At 41.4% G+C, this 15,667-nt stretch overlaps 1 protein-coding gene across 4 annotated transcripts in view; it reads right to left on the bottom strand.

Moving 5' to 3' along the window:
* Nucleotides 1-2,923: 2,923 nt before the first annotated feature.
* mrrf (mitochondrial ribosome recycling factor) overlaps nucleotides 2,924-15,667 on the bottom strand; it is a 67,695-nt gene continuing 54,951 nt past the window's right edge. For 2 of the 4 annotated variants that reach the window (XM_085965719.1, XM_085965718.1), the window contains exons 6-8: nucleotides 13,832-13,991; nucleotides 13,016-13,148; nucleotides 2,924-6,378 (exon numbers count right to left, since the gene is read on the bottom strand). In XM_085965719.1, coding sequence (XP_085821845.1) covers nucleotides 6,347-6,378; nucleotides 13,016-13,148; nucleotides 13,832-13,991 — 325 coding nt within the window. In that variant the 3' untranslated portion in view covers nucleotides 2,924-6,346. Of the gene's footprint in view, nucleotides 6,379-13,015; nucleotides 13,149-13,831; nucleotides 13,992-15,667 lie in introns of those variants that run through there. The other 2 variants (XM_085965720.1, XM_085965722.1) reach the window with 2 other exon arrangements.

The following is a 15,667-nucleotide window of genomic DNA, read 5'->3' as shown; positions in this document are numbered from 1 at the left end:
CTTGTAAAGTTTGAGACCAACCAAAAAACTGTGCTTCTTTAAAACAACAATACAAATATTATTTGTATTTACAGATGAAAATTCTGGCCCAATGCCAGGGCACTCCTATAGGGACGAGAGTGTTTTTTGTCAAGTCTGCATCTCCAGAGGTTTAACGGGCATGGGCCCAGCAGAAAAGGAAACTGCATTAAAAAAAAATGTGTTTATGCGATGTAGGCGTCGCTGGCAAGGCCAGCATTTATTGCCCATTCCTAATTGCCCTCGAGAAGGTGGTGGTGAGCCGCCTTCTTGAACCGCTGCAGTCCGTGTGGTGCTGTTAGGTAGGGAGTTCCAGGATTTTGACCCAGCGACGATGAAGGATCGGCGATATACTTCTAAATCAGGATGGTGTGTGACTTGGATGGGAACTTGGAGGTGGTGGTGTTCCCATGCGCCTGCTGCCCTTGTCCTTCTAGGTGGAAGAGGTCGTGGGTTTGGGAGGTGCTGCCGAAGAAGCCGTGGTGAGTTGCTGCAGTGCATTTTGTAGATGGTACACACTGCAGCCACGGTACGCTGGTGGTGGAGGGAGTGAATGTTTAAGGTGGTGGATGGGGTGCCAAACAAGCGGGCTTCTTTGTCCTGGATGGTGTCGAGCTTCTTGAGTGTTGTTGGAGCTGCACTCATCCAGGCAAGTGGAGAGTATTCCATTACACTCCTTACTTGTGCCTTGTAGATGGCGGAAAGGCTTTGGGGAGTCAGGAGGTGAGACACTCACTGCAGAATACCTAGTCTCTGACCTGCTCTTGTTGCCACAGTATTCACTGTGCAAGAAATGGCAGTTTCACCTTTTATATGCCTCACACCATTCGAAGTTATGTATACCCAGCATGACTTTCCACAGCCCAGCCTGGAATAAATCCAGGGAGCTTCTACACTTTGTGTCGCGATTTGCTGTCTGAGTCCCACAATTTTGCATTAAAAAGTCCTAAAAGGCAGCGAAAAAGCTGGTGTGTAGATCTGAATAATCAGGTACCTTACTCCTACCTCACGAGCACCGCTCAGATTTAAATGCTATTTTTTTGCACACACAGTCATTTCATTTAGAAAGTGGATATAAACTCAGAAATGAAGTGTGAAACTGATAAGTCTTGATTTTCTGCTTTAGTGGATTTGGGCCACATCTTCAGTGAGTCACTAGGACTTCCACCGGCCACAAAGATGTGCCCCTAACCCCAGCTAATTTTCTGTCCTCAGGGCCATTTGCATTACAGTATTTTGCCAGTAGTCCCTATGCTGCTGGTGTAAATCTGAAAAAGTTTTCAATTTTTTTTAAAATTTGGCACCTGAACCTCTGCAATCACGATCAAATGCATCATTTTCTGGGCCAATTAACTACGGGTCAAATGAAGGAAAATGAATCAGATGATGTATTTCCATCATTGGAATATGATTTCAAAACATCCGTCCGTATATGGGCAGACTGATTGAAGATTGTTGGTGGAACATCAGGTCGGTGTGAAGATGGACAGGTGCACAGTGAAGCATGCCCTTGTCCAATTTTCTGCTAAAGTTCCACCCATAAATGGTGTTTGGTGCAGGTATAATCAGCAGATTTCCGTTTTTCTTTCAAACTGGTAATAGATGGCAGACCTCGCCTCATCCATCCAGATTTAAAAAAAAACTGAAAATATTGAGTACATTGACAAAAATTAAACAAAACTAAGAAAACTAACTGATTAGGGGTCTAGACAGAGTAGATAGGGAGAAACTGTTCCCATTGGCAGAAGGGTCGAGAATCAGCGGACACAGATTGAGGGTGATTGGCGGACGAACCAAAGGCGACACGAGGGAAAACTTTTTTTTTTACGCAGCGAGGTGGTTAGGATCTGGGATGAACAGCCTGAAAGGGTGGCGGAGTCAGATTCATTCATGGCTTTCAAAAGGGAATTAGATAAGTATCTGAAGGAAAACATTTACAGGGCTACAGGGAAAGGGCAGGGGTGTGGGACTGGCTGAAGTGCTCTTGCAGAGAGCCGGCACGGGCTCGATGGGCCGAATGGCCTCCTGCTGCGCTGTAACCAGTCTATGATTGTAACCCATTATTTTGCTTTTTGTTGCATCTCTTTCACCTGAAAGTGCTATAATTCAGAGTTGTAGTATGCAAACATTTAACTTTAATTCCATGCACGGCTATTAACTTTCTAAAAAAAAAATACATGTATAGGTTCTCAATTTAGATCAACCTCAATATTTCGCCTGAAGGTGATTGCAAATACTTTTGGATTCATTTATAGGAAATCAAAGCAAAGCCTTTGACGCTAATAAAGTATCAAATAAGTTCAGTGTGGAAGGTAGTCTAGACATTTTGGGGTGCATTTTCCAGTCGGATAGTTTATCAGTGAAGGGATATGTGGGGTCCTGGTTATGGCATGCTATCCTATTATGTAGATTCTCCGCTGAGAGCTTCATTATCATATACAATTTGATGTAAATTTACTTGTGCAAATCCCAATTGTTAATCCATAAATTCCACAGTGCCGTTATCCTGCCTAAATAAAATGGGCCTTCAAGGCCAGTCTTGTTCTTGCCTTTCAGGAAGTAGTTTCTTACAAGTTAACTGTTTGAATCGTCATTGCTCCAAGCAAAATTGTGAAAATTAACATCGCATTCAATGCTTTTTGGGAGGCCAAAAGGATGAAGAAGAAGAAAATGCCAGGGAGGTTTATCTACACCAGAGGGCTCTGTCTGCACCTGCCATTGTGCACTGAGCTGTGATTAAAGACCTAAGTGCAGTTACCTGGGACCTTCACCTGCTGGGAGCTGACCTGCGGATGAGAGAGCCAATCGAGGTCCCCACCACCACCCTCAACATCTCCACCTCCAGATCCTTCCCATCTGCCAGAAAGGACATCTGCAAAATCATTCAATCAGTGGTATACAGATGGATCAAGCAGGTTATTGATCTTTATTTATCAGGCCAAACACCTTCATTACTTTCAACAGAGAAAAGCAATAAGGGGAACAGATAGGGTAGATAGAGGGGAACTATTTCTGCTGGTTGGGGAGTCTAGGACTAGGGGGCATAGTCTAAAAATTAGAGCCAGACCTTTAAGGTGTGAAATTAGGAAACACTTCTACACACAAAGGGTGGTAGAAGTTTGGAACTCTCTTCCGCAAACAGCAATTGATGCTGTATCAATTGTTAATTTTAAATCGGAGATTGATAGATTTTTGTTAACCAAAGGTATTAAGGGATATGGGCCAAAGGCGGGTATATGGAGTTAGGTCGCAGGTCTGCCATGATCTCATTGAATGGCAGAACAGGCTCAAGGGGCTAAGTGGCCTACTCCTGTTCCTATGTTCCTAAAAGAAAGGACTTACATTTATTATAAACCTTTGTCATGTCCTCAGGATGTCTCACATCACTTCATAAGAATTACATTTTTGAAATGCAGTCACCATTATCATGTAGGCAAGTGGGCAGCAAATTTGCATGCTGCAAAGTCTCACAATCAGCAAATGAGATGAATTACCAATTAATATGGGGGTTTTGGGTGGTCTTGTTGAGGGACAAATATTAGCCAGGTGAATATTGCCCATGGGATCTTATGTCTATCCGAAAAGACAGGACCTAGGTTTTAATGTCTCTGATGTCATCTCGACAGTGCAGTCTAGATTATGTGCTCAAATACGCGTTTGAACTTTCAAGTTTCTAATTTAACGGCAAAATGGATACCAACTGAGCAAGATGACATTTAATGACTGAGCACTGTAATCCTTCCACATCAGATTTCCCCAAATCTAGGGTCAAATTGGTGCTCATGCAGCTACCCAGGGCCCGAGATACATTGTTACAGTGTTCATGAACTGTAAGGCCTTTCACTACAGGTGGTCAGTTATCAGAAGCACCGGATCATACAGGTAATGGCAGCCTCCCAAGCAGTCACGATTCTCTTATTTTTAAGGTCATCCTCTGCACCTACATCACTTGAAGGAGAATGTAGACTTAAAGGATGGCTCCTGGAGAAAAAGGCCATCATAAGCCCAGGCTATGAGTCAGAAAGTGAATACAGATACAATGATGTGCAAGCATCCATCAGGTTGATTATAGGACAGATCACTGGCATCATGAAACAGTGCTTTAGATGTCTGGACAGATTAGTGGATGTCTTGAGGCATCCCACAAGCGTCTCCAAGATCAAAGTCATCTGATGCATGCTTCATAATTTTGCTACCCAAAGAGGTCTAGTATGGAGGAGGTGGTCCATCTGAGCCAGCACTAGAGGACATTGACGATAAGCCTGAGGGTACTGCCTCAAAATAGCTTTGCACCTGGTAGTACAACACTAGGTTCTCAGAGATAACATTCATCTAAGTGCCTGAACTGCTCCTGTGCATTATGCAGTGGATACAAACAGAATCAACATCATTGTCCTCTGCACTACCTAAACTACCATAATTCGCTACCTTATTCTGCACCAGCATTATCAGCTTGCAAACAGGTCAAGAAATCCTCTTCTCAAGATACGCCTGCAAAAATTGACCAACCATAACTGCAGCACCAAATATCCCACCCCTAAATCGATGAGCTGCCCTTGTGAGTTACACCAGGAGTTTACTTTGAATATGTAGCTAGATTTGAACCCAGAAGATTAACTGGAATTGGACATGCATCACTCGACCGTTACAAAGCCCACACCGCAACACTCCTCCACCATCTACGACCATTGCAGAAATCTACCCCTTTATCCTCCTGAAACTCAGCATTTTCTAGGAGTCCAGTGCATGAACATTGGGTACAGTTGTACCAACTTGAACTTAAAAGCTTCAAGGGCTAATATGTTCTTTGAATTTTTGAAAAGTTGTAACATTTGCAAAAAAAACTCTACATTTATGTTAATTTTAAATTAAAACTGGAGAAATGCACACAGCCCCAGAATATTTCTTCTAATAGTAAATTTACTGTGTTTTAATTTTGATGCAAAATATTGTGTCAGATTAATGCTGTTTGTGTTCATTTTCTTAAATAGCCACCTGTTCAGAACTAACATTTTGTGCAAATGACTTCCAATAATTTTCTTAAATTGACATGTGGTTTCATATATTTTACAGAAAGAAAATAGTGAAGAAACAGCATCTTTTCATTTTAAAGTCAAAATTTACACAGTCTCATTTTCTGACAACAGCATTATAAAAGGATTTCTCAATTATTCACATAATTCAAGTGACAAAATGTAGTCTTTTACCTGTGCCAGTTAAACTAAGTTATTCTACTTCACAAAATTAAGTTACTGAGACACACCAATCAGAATGTGTTAATTTCATTTTCTACAGTTCGAAATAGCAACGGTGTAGAACGGAAATGCATTCAGTCTTTTCAATGTACAACGTACCTTCAGTGACCAATGCTCAACGCTGTGTGATACAGGGCCATACAACAGAAGAAAGGAAAGAGCTTACATTTATATAGATCTTTTCATCTCCTCAGGACACACCAAAGCACCACTATTAGATTACTTCTGAAGTACAGTCGCTGTTGTCATGCAGGCAAACAGATCAGGAACATCCCAAGTTTGATCCATGATCTGTGCTCATTTAACTGATCTCAGCCACACTGGCTACACAGGGAGAAAATATGGGCAGGGTTTCTGCGCCTGTTGGAAGGGTGACTGGTACCATATTCAAATACTGTACCTTGTTAATATTCAGTGGCTATGTTAACAGGTGTCAGCCTTAGCTCAGGGGCTATCCTCCTCTGAGGCAGGAGGTTGTGGGTTCAAGGCCCACTCTAGAGACTCGAGCACATAATCCAGGCTGGCACTACTGTGTAGTACGGAAGGAGTGCTGCACTGTTGGGGGTGTCGTCTTTTGGATGAGACGTTAAACCGAGGCCCTGTCTGTTCTCTTAGGTGGACGTAAATGATCCCACGGCACTATTCAAAGAAGAAAAGGGGCGTGCTCCCGGGGTCCAGCATTTATTCCTCAACCAACACCTAAAATAGATTATCTGGTCACATTGCGTTGCTGTTGTGGCAGCTTGCTGTGCGAAAAATTGGATGCCGCGTTTCCTACATTACTACAGTGATTACGCCTCAAAAGTACTCTATTGGTTGTAAAGCACTTTGGGATGGGTGAAAGGTGCTATCTAAATGCAAATCTTTCTTGATTAACACACAAAGAATGGTCTCTGGAATGAACAGATGGATGGCTGCCAGTACCTATGGAACTGTATCCAGCATGAACAACCATTTTTGGGAAAGGACGTGGGGGAATAAATGGAATTATTTATCTCCAGCCCATTTCATATACTTCCCATCTTGCTTATCCTAAGAGCTCTTTGGTTTTTGCCATCAGATGTTTGTCCATGTCAGCAACAACATCCTCTGCCATCTGTTGAATCTGCAAAGAATAACAAAGGAATTTACCAACTACCACCACTGCTTAAACTCTCACAGAACCAGTGTGTGCACTGAGAACTTTTGCTATAGCACTGAATGCAGTTTTTTTTGGAACATTATATTTGAAGTTAAAATAAGATTAACTAGCAAATAAATGGTAATCTGAATCAAGTTCTTGTTAAATTGCATTGGCTTTCTGGACACCAGTGTGTATATTTTGCTGTGTGTTTGAAATAAAGATTTTTTTTTACTAAGCCATAATTTTAAAGTTCCCTAATTTAATTACCTTTACACAGAGCAAAATATACTCTAGGTTCATACAACATCAATTATCTAAAAAAAATATAATTAACTATACAAAGATAATGAGAGCGCTTGTACCAACCACAGTAGAGTTTTACATTATTCAGAAAATGCTCAGACCTAAATACAGCACCACATTGGTAAAAGACCTTGTTCTTTTTTGATCAGTGTAATTTCATTCAAATGCAACTTCTTCTAACAATTAACACTTATCCAGCGCTGTTAAAGAGCAGTGATTTCTAAAAGATGTTGCAAACATCACAGAGGCCAGTTGTTAGCAGCTTTGTCCAAATGATTTGCTTTGCTCCTGCCCCTCCCCTTATTCACTCATGAATAGTCAATTTATAAAAGATAACTTACTGTGGACAATTGATAAATGGAATGAGCTGGCCTTTCGGGGGCACTGTATTGTTGGGTTTGGTAAAATAAAAGTTAGTGTCAATAGAAACATGCAGGAGAAATTTGCAGAGTTATGGAGAAAGAGCAGGGGAGTGGGATTAATTGGATAGCTCAAAGAGCCGGCAGAGACACGATTGGCCAAATGGTCTCCTTTGGTGCTGTATGATTCTATGCAGAGAATATGGAAATGCACGTATTAAGCAATGACTTGATAGAAATCAAGTAATTCAGAAGCACTGGGATGACACGTTTCACCTAGAAAAAGATCCATTCCATGATTTGCTGCTTGTCAATCCATTCCATGATTTCTACTTATTCACAACCAACTTTTATTGGATTGGATCTATTAATCTTATATTCCTTTGCTGTACATGTTATGGTACAGGAACAGTGATCATAATATCATAAGGTTTAGATTAGCTATGGAAAAGGACAGGGAGCAATCTAGAGTAAAATTGTTTAACTGGGGGAAAGTCAATTTCAGTGGGATGAGAACGGATCTGGCCCGGGTAAACTGGAATCAAAGATTAGCAGGCAAAACTGTAGTGGAACAATGGGCTGTCTTTCAAGAGGAAAGTGTTTGGGTACAGTCGAAGTACATTCCCACGAGAGAGAAAGGTAGGGCAACTAAAATTAGAACTCCTTGGATGACGAAACAGATAGAGAATATGATGAAGCAGAAAAAGAGTGCGTATGACCGATGTCAGGTTGCAAATACATCCAAGAATCAGGCTAAATATAGAAACATCAGAGGAGAAGTGAAAAAGAAAATAAGAGGGGCAAAGAGAGGATATGAGAATAGAATGGCAGCCAACATAAACGGTCATATAAATAGTAAAAGTGTAGTATGAGGAGGGGTGGGGCCAATTAGGGACCAAAAAGGAGACCTATGCATAAAGGCAGAGGGTATGGCTGAGGTACTATGAGTACTATGCATCGGTCTTCACCAAGGAAGAGGATGCTGCCATAGACATAGTGAAGTAGGAGGTAGTAGAGACACTTGATAGGATAAAAATTGATAAAGAAGAGGAATTAGAAAGGAAAGAAGAGGTATTAGAAAGGATGGCTGTACTTAAAGTAGATAAATCACCAGGAGCGGATGGGATGCTTCCTAGGATGCCGAGGGAATTGAGGGCGGAATTCGCGGAGGTACTGGCCATAATATTCCAATCCTCCATAGATACAGGGGTGGTGCCAGAGGACTGGAGAATTGCAAATGGTACACCATTTTTCAAAAAAGGGTGTCAAGATAAACCCAGCAACTACAGGCCAGTCAGTTTAACCTTGGTAGTGGGGAAGCTTTTAGAAACAGTAATCGGGGACAAAATCAAGAGTCACTTGGATAAGGGGTGAATTAATTAAGGGAAGCCAGCACGCATTTGTTAAAGGCAAATCGTGTTTAACCAACTTGATCAAGTTTTTTGATGAGGTAACAGAGAGGGTTGATGAGGACAATGCGGTTGACGTGGTGCACATGGATTTCCAAAAGGCGTTCGACAAAGCGCCACATAATAGGCTTGCCAGCAAAATTGAAGCCCATAGAATAAAAGGGACAGTGGCAGCCTGGATACGAAATTGGCTAAGTGACAGGAAAGAGAGTGTAGTGGTGAACGGTTGTTATTCGGCCTGGGGGAAGGCATATGGTGGTGTTCCCCGGGGTCGGTACTACGACCACTGTTTTTCTTGATATATAATGATGATTTGGACTTGGGTGTACCGGGCACAATTTCAAAATTTGCAGATGACACAAAACTTGGAAGTATAATGAACAGTGAGGAGGAGACTGATAGACTTCAGGAAGACATAGACAGGCTGGTGAAATAGAAAGACACGTGGCAGATGAAATTTAACGCAGAAAAGTGTGAAGTAATGCATTTTGGAAGAAAGAATGAGGAGAGGACATATAAACTAAATGGTACAATCCTAAAGGGGGTGCACAAACAGAGAGATCTGGGGGTATGTGTGCATAAATTGTTGACGGTGGCAGGGCTGGTTGAGAAAGCAGTTAAAAAAGGCTTATGGGATGCTGGGCTTCATAAATAGAGGTATAGAGTACAAAAGTGTGGAAATTATGATGAACCTGTATAAAACACTGGTTTGGCCCCAACTGGACTAGTGTGTCCAATTCTAGGCACCACACTTTAGGAAGGGTGTGAAGGCCTTGGAGAGGGTGCAGAAAAGATTTACGAGAATGATTCCAGGAATGAGGGACTTCAGTTACGTTGATGGACTGGAGAAGCTGGGGTTGTTCTCCTTGGAGCAGAGAAGATTGAGAGGAGATTTGATAGAGGTGTTCAAAATCATGAGGGGTCTGGACAGGGTAGAGAGAAACTGTTCCCATTGGCAGAATGGTCGAGAACCAGAGGACACAGATTTAAAGTAATTGGCAAAAGAACCAAAGGTGACATAAGAAAAAACTTTTTACACAGCGAGTGGTTAAGATCTGGAATGCACTGCCTGAAAGGGTGGTGGAGGCAGACTCAATTTTATCTTTCAAAAGGGAGTTGGATAAGTATCTGAAGGAAAATAAATTGCAGGACTACGGGGAAAGGGCAGGGGAGTGGGACTAGCTGAGAGTCAGCCTTCCGTGCTGTAACCATTCTACAAAAATAACTGAAAAGCAGTTTTAAAATTAAGATGTACAGTTGCTATTTTGCCAGTTTATCTGCACTGGGGCATTTAAATATAATTGAGGGGATTATTCTCAATCTGCATGCATTATATAGTTATCCCCTCTAACTTCACAATAACAATCAGAATCAACATGGTTAGATCAGTTAAACCATTCCAGAATACTAACACTAGGCCCTGAATTTACTCTGTAATATCAGTGTACGAATACTTAACTTTCAGGATAATTTCAGAGCCCAGGTTTAAAAGATTGGTTTAAAAGGAGGATTCCCTAGGTGGGACTTATTAGAATCCTGCACTGCAAACAATTAAAAAATATTCCCCAAACTTTAAATAAAATAAAGTAACAGAGAGCAAAGTGACACCCTTCCACAATACACAAACAAGCCTTTTCTAAAAGGCTTATTTGTCAATTTCAGAACAACATTACAAACGCGACCAAACAGTATAGAGACGATTGTAATTAAAGTTTAAAGAACTGTAAAATGAAGAACAAAACCAAACAACGCAGTCAGAAGGAAGTAATTACAGGAAGTCATGCAAGAGACTGCATAGTGATCCGCAATGGGTTTTAAGCTGGAATATCATTTACCAGAAAATTAATGTAGCAATGCCAGTATAATTACATCTTGCTTTATTTAGAATGCATTTCATCTTTGATATATATGATATCTATACTAACATTAATTGGCCTTCTCTATAAAGATTTCTGCAGCCAGCAGGGCCAGGTGCTTCCCCACAGGAAGCAAGAAAAAAAATCAGAGGAAGGATCATTGCTGGTCTGTTGTGCATCTCCTCGTGGCCAAATTCACATTGGCACACTGGCAGATGCCTGGGAGTGGATTACCTGACCTAACTGTGAATGATTTGTGGCGCGGGAAGTCAGGAAGATAGGAAAGAAGAATCCTCAACTAAGGACTAATGCAGCATGATGTCCAATCTATAGGCAAGACCACCCCGTAACCCCTTCTCAAGCTCAACAAAACACAGGGAACCTGACCAAACAAATTCCTTTGATATTTAAACACTCAATGCCTCCAGAGTATGCACAGCTCTACCAGCAGAAACAGTTCTTCCACAAGCACTCTGCAAATTGGAGCTCGACACCTCAAAATATGAATATGTACAATAATTTCCAGCTTCATCAAACAAAAATAATGAGCTCTGCAGACAACAACATATTTAGGTGTTTTCAATGACTATGGTCAATATCTAGTGATGTAATCTTCAATCACAGCCTGGATTTGCTGAAGAGGTTATGATTACTTTCACATACTCAGTTCTTTGAAGAGTGCGTTCCCACCTTTTGGGTTTAAATTGGAGATGGATGGCGCAATTTGACTTGCTGCTTCTTTAGGAGAGCTTCCACAAACAGCAACTGAACTTTCTGGCAAGCATCGGGCGGGAATGTCAACCATCTTCCCAATAGGCTGAGATGTCTGTACAAATGGAAGCCAATATGCAAGCCGTGGGATTTATTCACTGATTTCATGGGTAACAACAGATATCAGCCATAATCTCTTGGCTCAGGGAGAAAAGGCTTATCCAAAGTACTACAGAAGTATAGAGTTTTGTATTTATCGGCAAATTTCTTGTGGTTTTTGGTATTGAAATTAGTTTCCTTCATATTAATACTTATTTTGATTTCAATAATTAGGGTTGGCATTAATGATTTGTAATTTACTTAATGGGATGAAACTGAAGATTTGCATCTGTGCAGCAGGATTTTGTTGAAGCATCTAACAATATTTCATTGGAGCCCTGTGTCTCTCTTGACAAACCAAAGGCTATCATTCTGTTGCCAGAAACAGAACAGATTTTCTCCCAACATGCATCTATGGCTTCAACTCCCACAATTTTTTTTTGATTTGAATGCAGGACTGGTCAGTTGCTGTTTGTGTCAAGACTTGCTGGTTGCAACTCCCCCTAAATGTTAAACAGTCATCTGGTGCGTAGGTGTTACAATGTCACTACCAAACAGGTACATTTGGGAGGTTAAAATTATTTTTAACTTTATCCCAGGAGGGGCAACCAATGAAGTAACGATTTCACAAATCAGTAAAAAGGTTTTCATCCCTAGCCCCTTAGCCTTTGGGGACCTGAACTGCAGAAGACTGCATCGACACTGCAGTCTGAGATCTGCAGTTCAGGTCTGATACCACTAGGTGTTGTGGTGGACAGTTGCAGCTGCAGATTGATTTGAGCTGCTATTGACCGAGTTTACACAATCTGTAGCATTACTGCAAAGTCGGAAAGCCCGTCACATCCACTCCCCCTCTCCTCACAACCGCCCCCTCCCTCCACCACAATGTAATGTCTGGCTCACCATCAGCAAAACCACAAAAGATCTAAGATTTTTTAATTTAAATTGCAGTTCTTCATTTTCAACACACATTAATTGGGCCACCATGTAGAAAACCTTAAGTTTCACTGCCAAGTAAATTCATCTTTAGACCAACTGCAGCAAACCTCCTTTGTTTATAGTAGTGGGAATATTACAGGTCATATCACAGCACACTGACATTCTGGAAATTAGACACTGTACCATGTGTATACAATACTGTTCCATATAACATTCATTTAGACAAGTACAGCAAAGCCAAAAATAGAGGTTCACTCTAGTCAGACTTTCTTTGATCTTTATTTCAGTGTCTGCGTCACTTCCCCACTGTTTTATTTTTCCATAATTTATGCAGATACAGGTATCACCTTCGTGGGGGGGCGTTGCATTAAGAAGCAAATTATATTTTGCATGTTTGTTGGTCAGAATGTACAATGGCGCGGATTTTGCTGTACTGACAATGGCGAGGGTGTCGATGCGCGCCGTTATTACAGGGTAAAACTGACAGCTGTTGCAGTCTTCGCCAATGGAATCTGCACAGATATCAGTGTAATTTTTTTTTCCATTCATTCCTGGGATGTGGGCCTCGCTGGCGAGGCCAGCATTTATTGCCCATCCCGAATTGCCCTCGAGAAGGTGGTGGTGAGCCGCCTTCTTGAACCGCTGCAGTCCGTGTGGTGAAGGTACTCCCACCGTGCTGTTAGGGAGGGAGTTCCAGGATTTTGACCCAGCGATGATGAAGGAACGGTGATATATTTCCAAGTCAGGATGGTGTATAACTTGGGAGGGGAACTTGCAGGTGGTGGTGTTCCCACTGGATCAGATGACTGGAAGTCTCTGCTGACAAGTCCGCGAAAAGTCTGGGCAACTGTACGCGAGGTGAATGGCGGAAGCCGTTCCTTCGCCGCTCAGAGCAAAATCTGGGCCAATATCACTTCCCTACACTTGCACGGTATTTTTATACCTCCAAGATCATCCTCTAATCCAATGGGATGGTGTTGTGGAGGGTGGAGAACTACAGTATTTTTTCTGGATGGATAGGTTGAATGGTCTTCCTCATCCAGAGCTAGCCTGTGATCTTGTCTTTGCAATCTACTCTTTGTAAGTAAACAAACAAGAAATAATGAGGAAAGAGAGAAATTAGGAAAGGGAAAGTTTATAATTAGTTATGTAATGCAGCCTATCTAAAGAAAAAAAGACTTGCTTTTATATAGCGACCACCGGACGTCTCAAAGCACTTTACAGCCAATGAAGTACTTTTGTAGTGTCGTCACTTTTGTAATGTGGGAAACACAGCCAATTTGCGCACTCCCCTGCTCCTCTTCGAAATAGTGCCGTGGGATTTTTTATGTCCACCTGAAAGCGCAGTCGGGACCTCAGTTTAACGTCTCATCTGAAAGACGGCACCTCCAACAGTGCAGCACTCCCTCAGCATTGCACTAGAGCGTCAGCCTAAATTTTTGTGCTCAAGTCCCTGGAATGGGACTTGAACCCGCAACCTTCTGACTCAGAGGCGAGCGTGCTACCCACTGAGCCACAGCTGACAGTGTCTATTATTCTACTTTTGTCAACCTACAGAAAGCACAGCGGTACAATAAAGTCAGGTATTTAGTCTTGTAGTGCAATTGGGAACACCAAAGGTCTTCAGTCAGAACATTATTACACTGCTTTTAAGAAACATTTAAGAAACCCTTATGGTCTAGTGAAAACATTAAAAGGAAAAAAAAAAATGGGGTTGGGAAAATTATAACCATATTCTGTTGAAAGACACTAGACTGACCTGTTTTTCTAGTAGTCTGATCGTATCTTCAGAGACAGAGTCCTTTGATTTCTTTACATGAGCAATGGCATTAGTACGAATTTTTCGCAGTGATTCTTTTGACTTGTTTGTAAACTGTTTAGCAAGTTTGGTTAGATTTTCCCTGTGCTCTCTGGTCACCCTGCAAAAATGGTTACAGATATCAAAGCAAATTCCAGAAATATAAAGACTGCAGGGTACATTCATATGTAAACACACATAATAATACATGGTTTAAAAAAAATACTGCATTAAGAATCTTGCTAGATTAACTGTACATGTACAGGAAACTGGTATATCCGGAGGTTGTATGTCCGGAATACTCGATCTAACGGCAAAAATCAGGAGCTGTTTTCTATAAGTTTTTTTTAGTTCTCGTTCTTTTTTTTCCCCCCGTCAGGCACTGCAAGGTCTGTAGCTATAGCAACAGCTTCAGCTAGAGACGCTTGCAGCTGCAGCTGACTCTTTAGAAGCTGTTGCTAAGCAACAGTGTTTGTTATCAGATACGGAGATGAAAACCTCCGTATGCTTCAACATTAACTTTGTATGTCCGGCAGTTTTGATAGATTGGCAACACGCCAGTCCCGTCGGTGCCGGATATCACAAAGTTTCCTGTATACATAAACTGCTTTATCTCCTGTATTTTCAATGGCAGATTCTTCTAATCTAAATGATTTACATCAGAATGTGCAAGTGTTCCTTTAATGTTGCACCAACACCATGCCGCCTTTGCTCTACATTCTGATTTTTAACTTATCAATAAAGGAAATAAAAAACATTTTTTGTGTGTGAATTGTAGAGTTGTATAGGATCCCCTGTTGGCTAGGGTTGTCTGTGGCCTGCTAGTAGGGGTGTGAGAATGGTAATGAGATAACTCATGCTTGGATTTTCCGTCCTTCTGTGGGGATGCCTCGCCTCCATTCAGAATGTCTCCTGCAGCTCAGATGAGATTAACATGAGCTGTAAATAAGAATCTGTGCCCATCCATTCCATGCACACATCAAGTACGCCAACCACTGCCCCATCATGCCATCTCAGCACATTCCTGAACCAAAAGCAACATTTCTTGTTTTCAAATACACTGCATTAAGAATGTGTTATAAGGCATGATGCTTACATTTCTCCAATTTCAGTTCAACATTTTTAGCATTGGAAGTTTACAGAATTTTACTAGTACAGGTTGAGCGTTCTGAATCCGGCAACCTCGGGACCGAGGCCGAACCGGTTTTCGTGTTTTTCCGGACTTTGGAACGTGTTTCTGATGTCCGAAGTCCAGAAATATCGCAACCTGGGCCCGGGCGTTTCCGGACTTCAGAAACATGTTCCGAGTCCGGAAATGCCTGGGCCCAGGTTGCAGTTTGACAGGGTGTCCGGATTCCGGAACTCTGGATTTTGGACGCTCAACCTGTATTGTAAAAAAAAAAACCTGCTAATATTTAGCTGAAATGGACCTTCAGTGTTTCTAGGGTTACCTTCTTTGTTATGCTCTTATAAAATTCAATACAAAATACCAAAAGTATAAGTGTCTTTACATGTAAAACTAATTGTGAAACTGTTCAAAAATTCAATTCAATTTCTGCTTGGATGGTTTGGTGATTTTATGCCCTTAAGCCTCAAAAGCTTATTTTTGAAATGGGAGCAAGTACAAATTTGCATTCAATCTTCATTTTGTAAACCAGTCACTACACATATTACAAAAAAAATGTTTGTCGGTTGTATTGCTGGGTTAGACCTTGACATTTCACTGTTCTTCATTATGGCACCAGCTCAGTGTGAATTACAGATTCATTATAAAAACAATCTCGCATAGTAATAGTA

Source organism: Somniosus microcephalus, chromosome 23 (genome assembly GCF_052327205.1).
Source record: "Somniosus microcephalus isolate GS21.2 chromosome 23, FLI_Smic_1.0, whole genome shotgun sequence".
NCBI lineage: Eukaryota > Metazoa > Chordata > Chondrichthyes > Squaliformes > Somniosidae > Somniosus > Somniosus microcephalus.
This window is presented reverse-complemented; position numbering and strand designations above follow the sequence as displayed.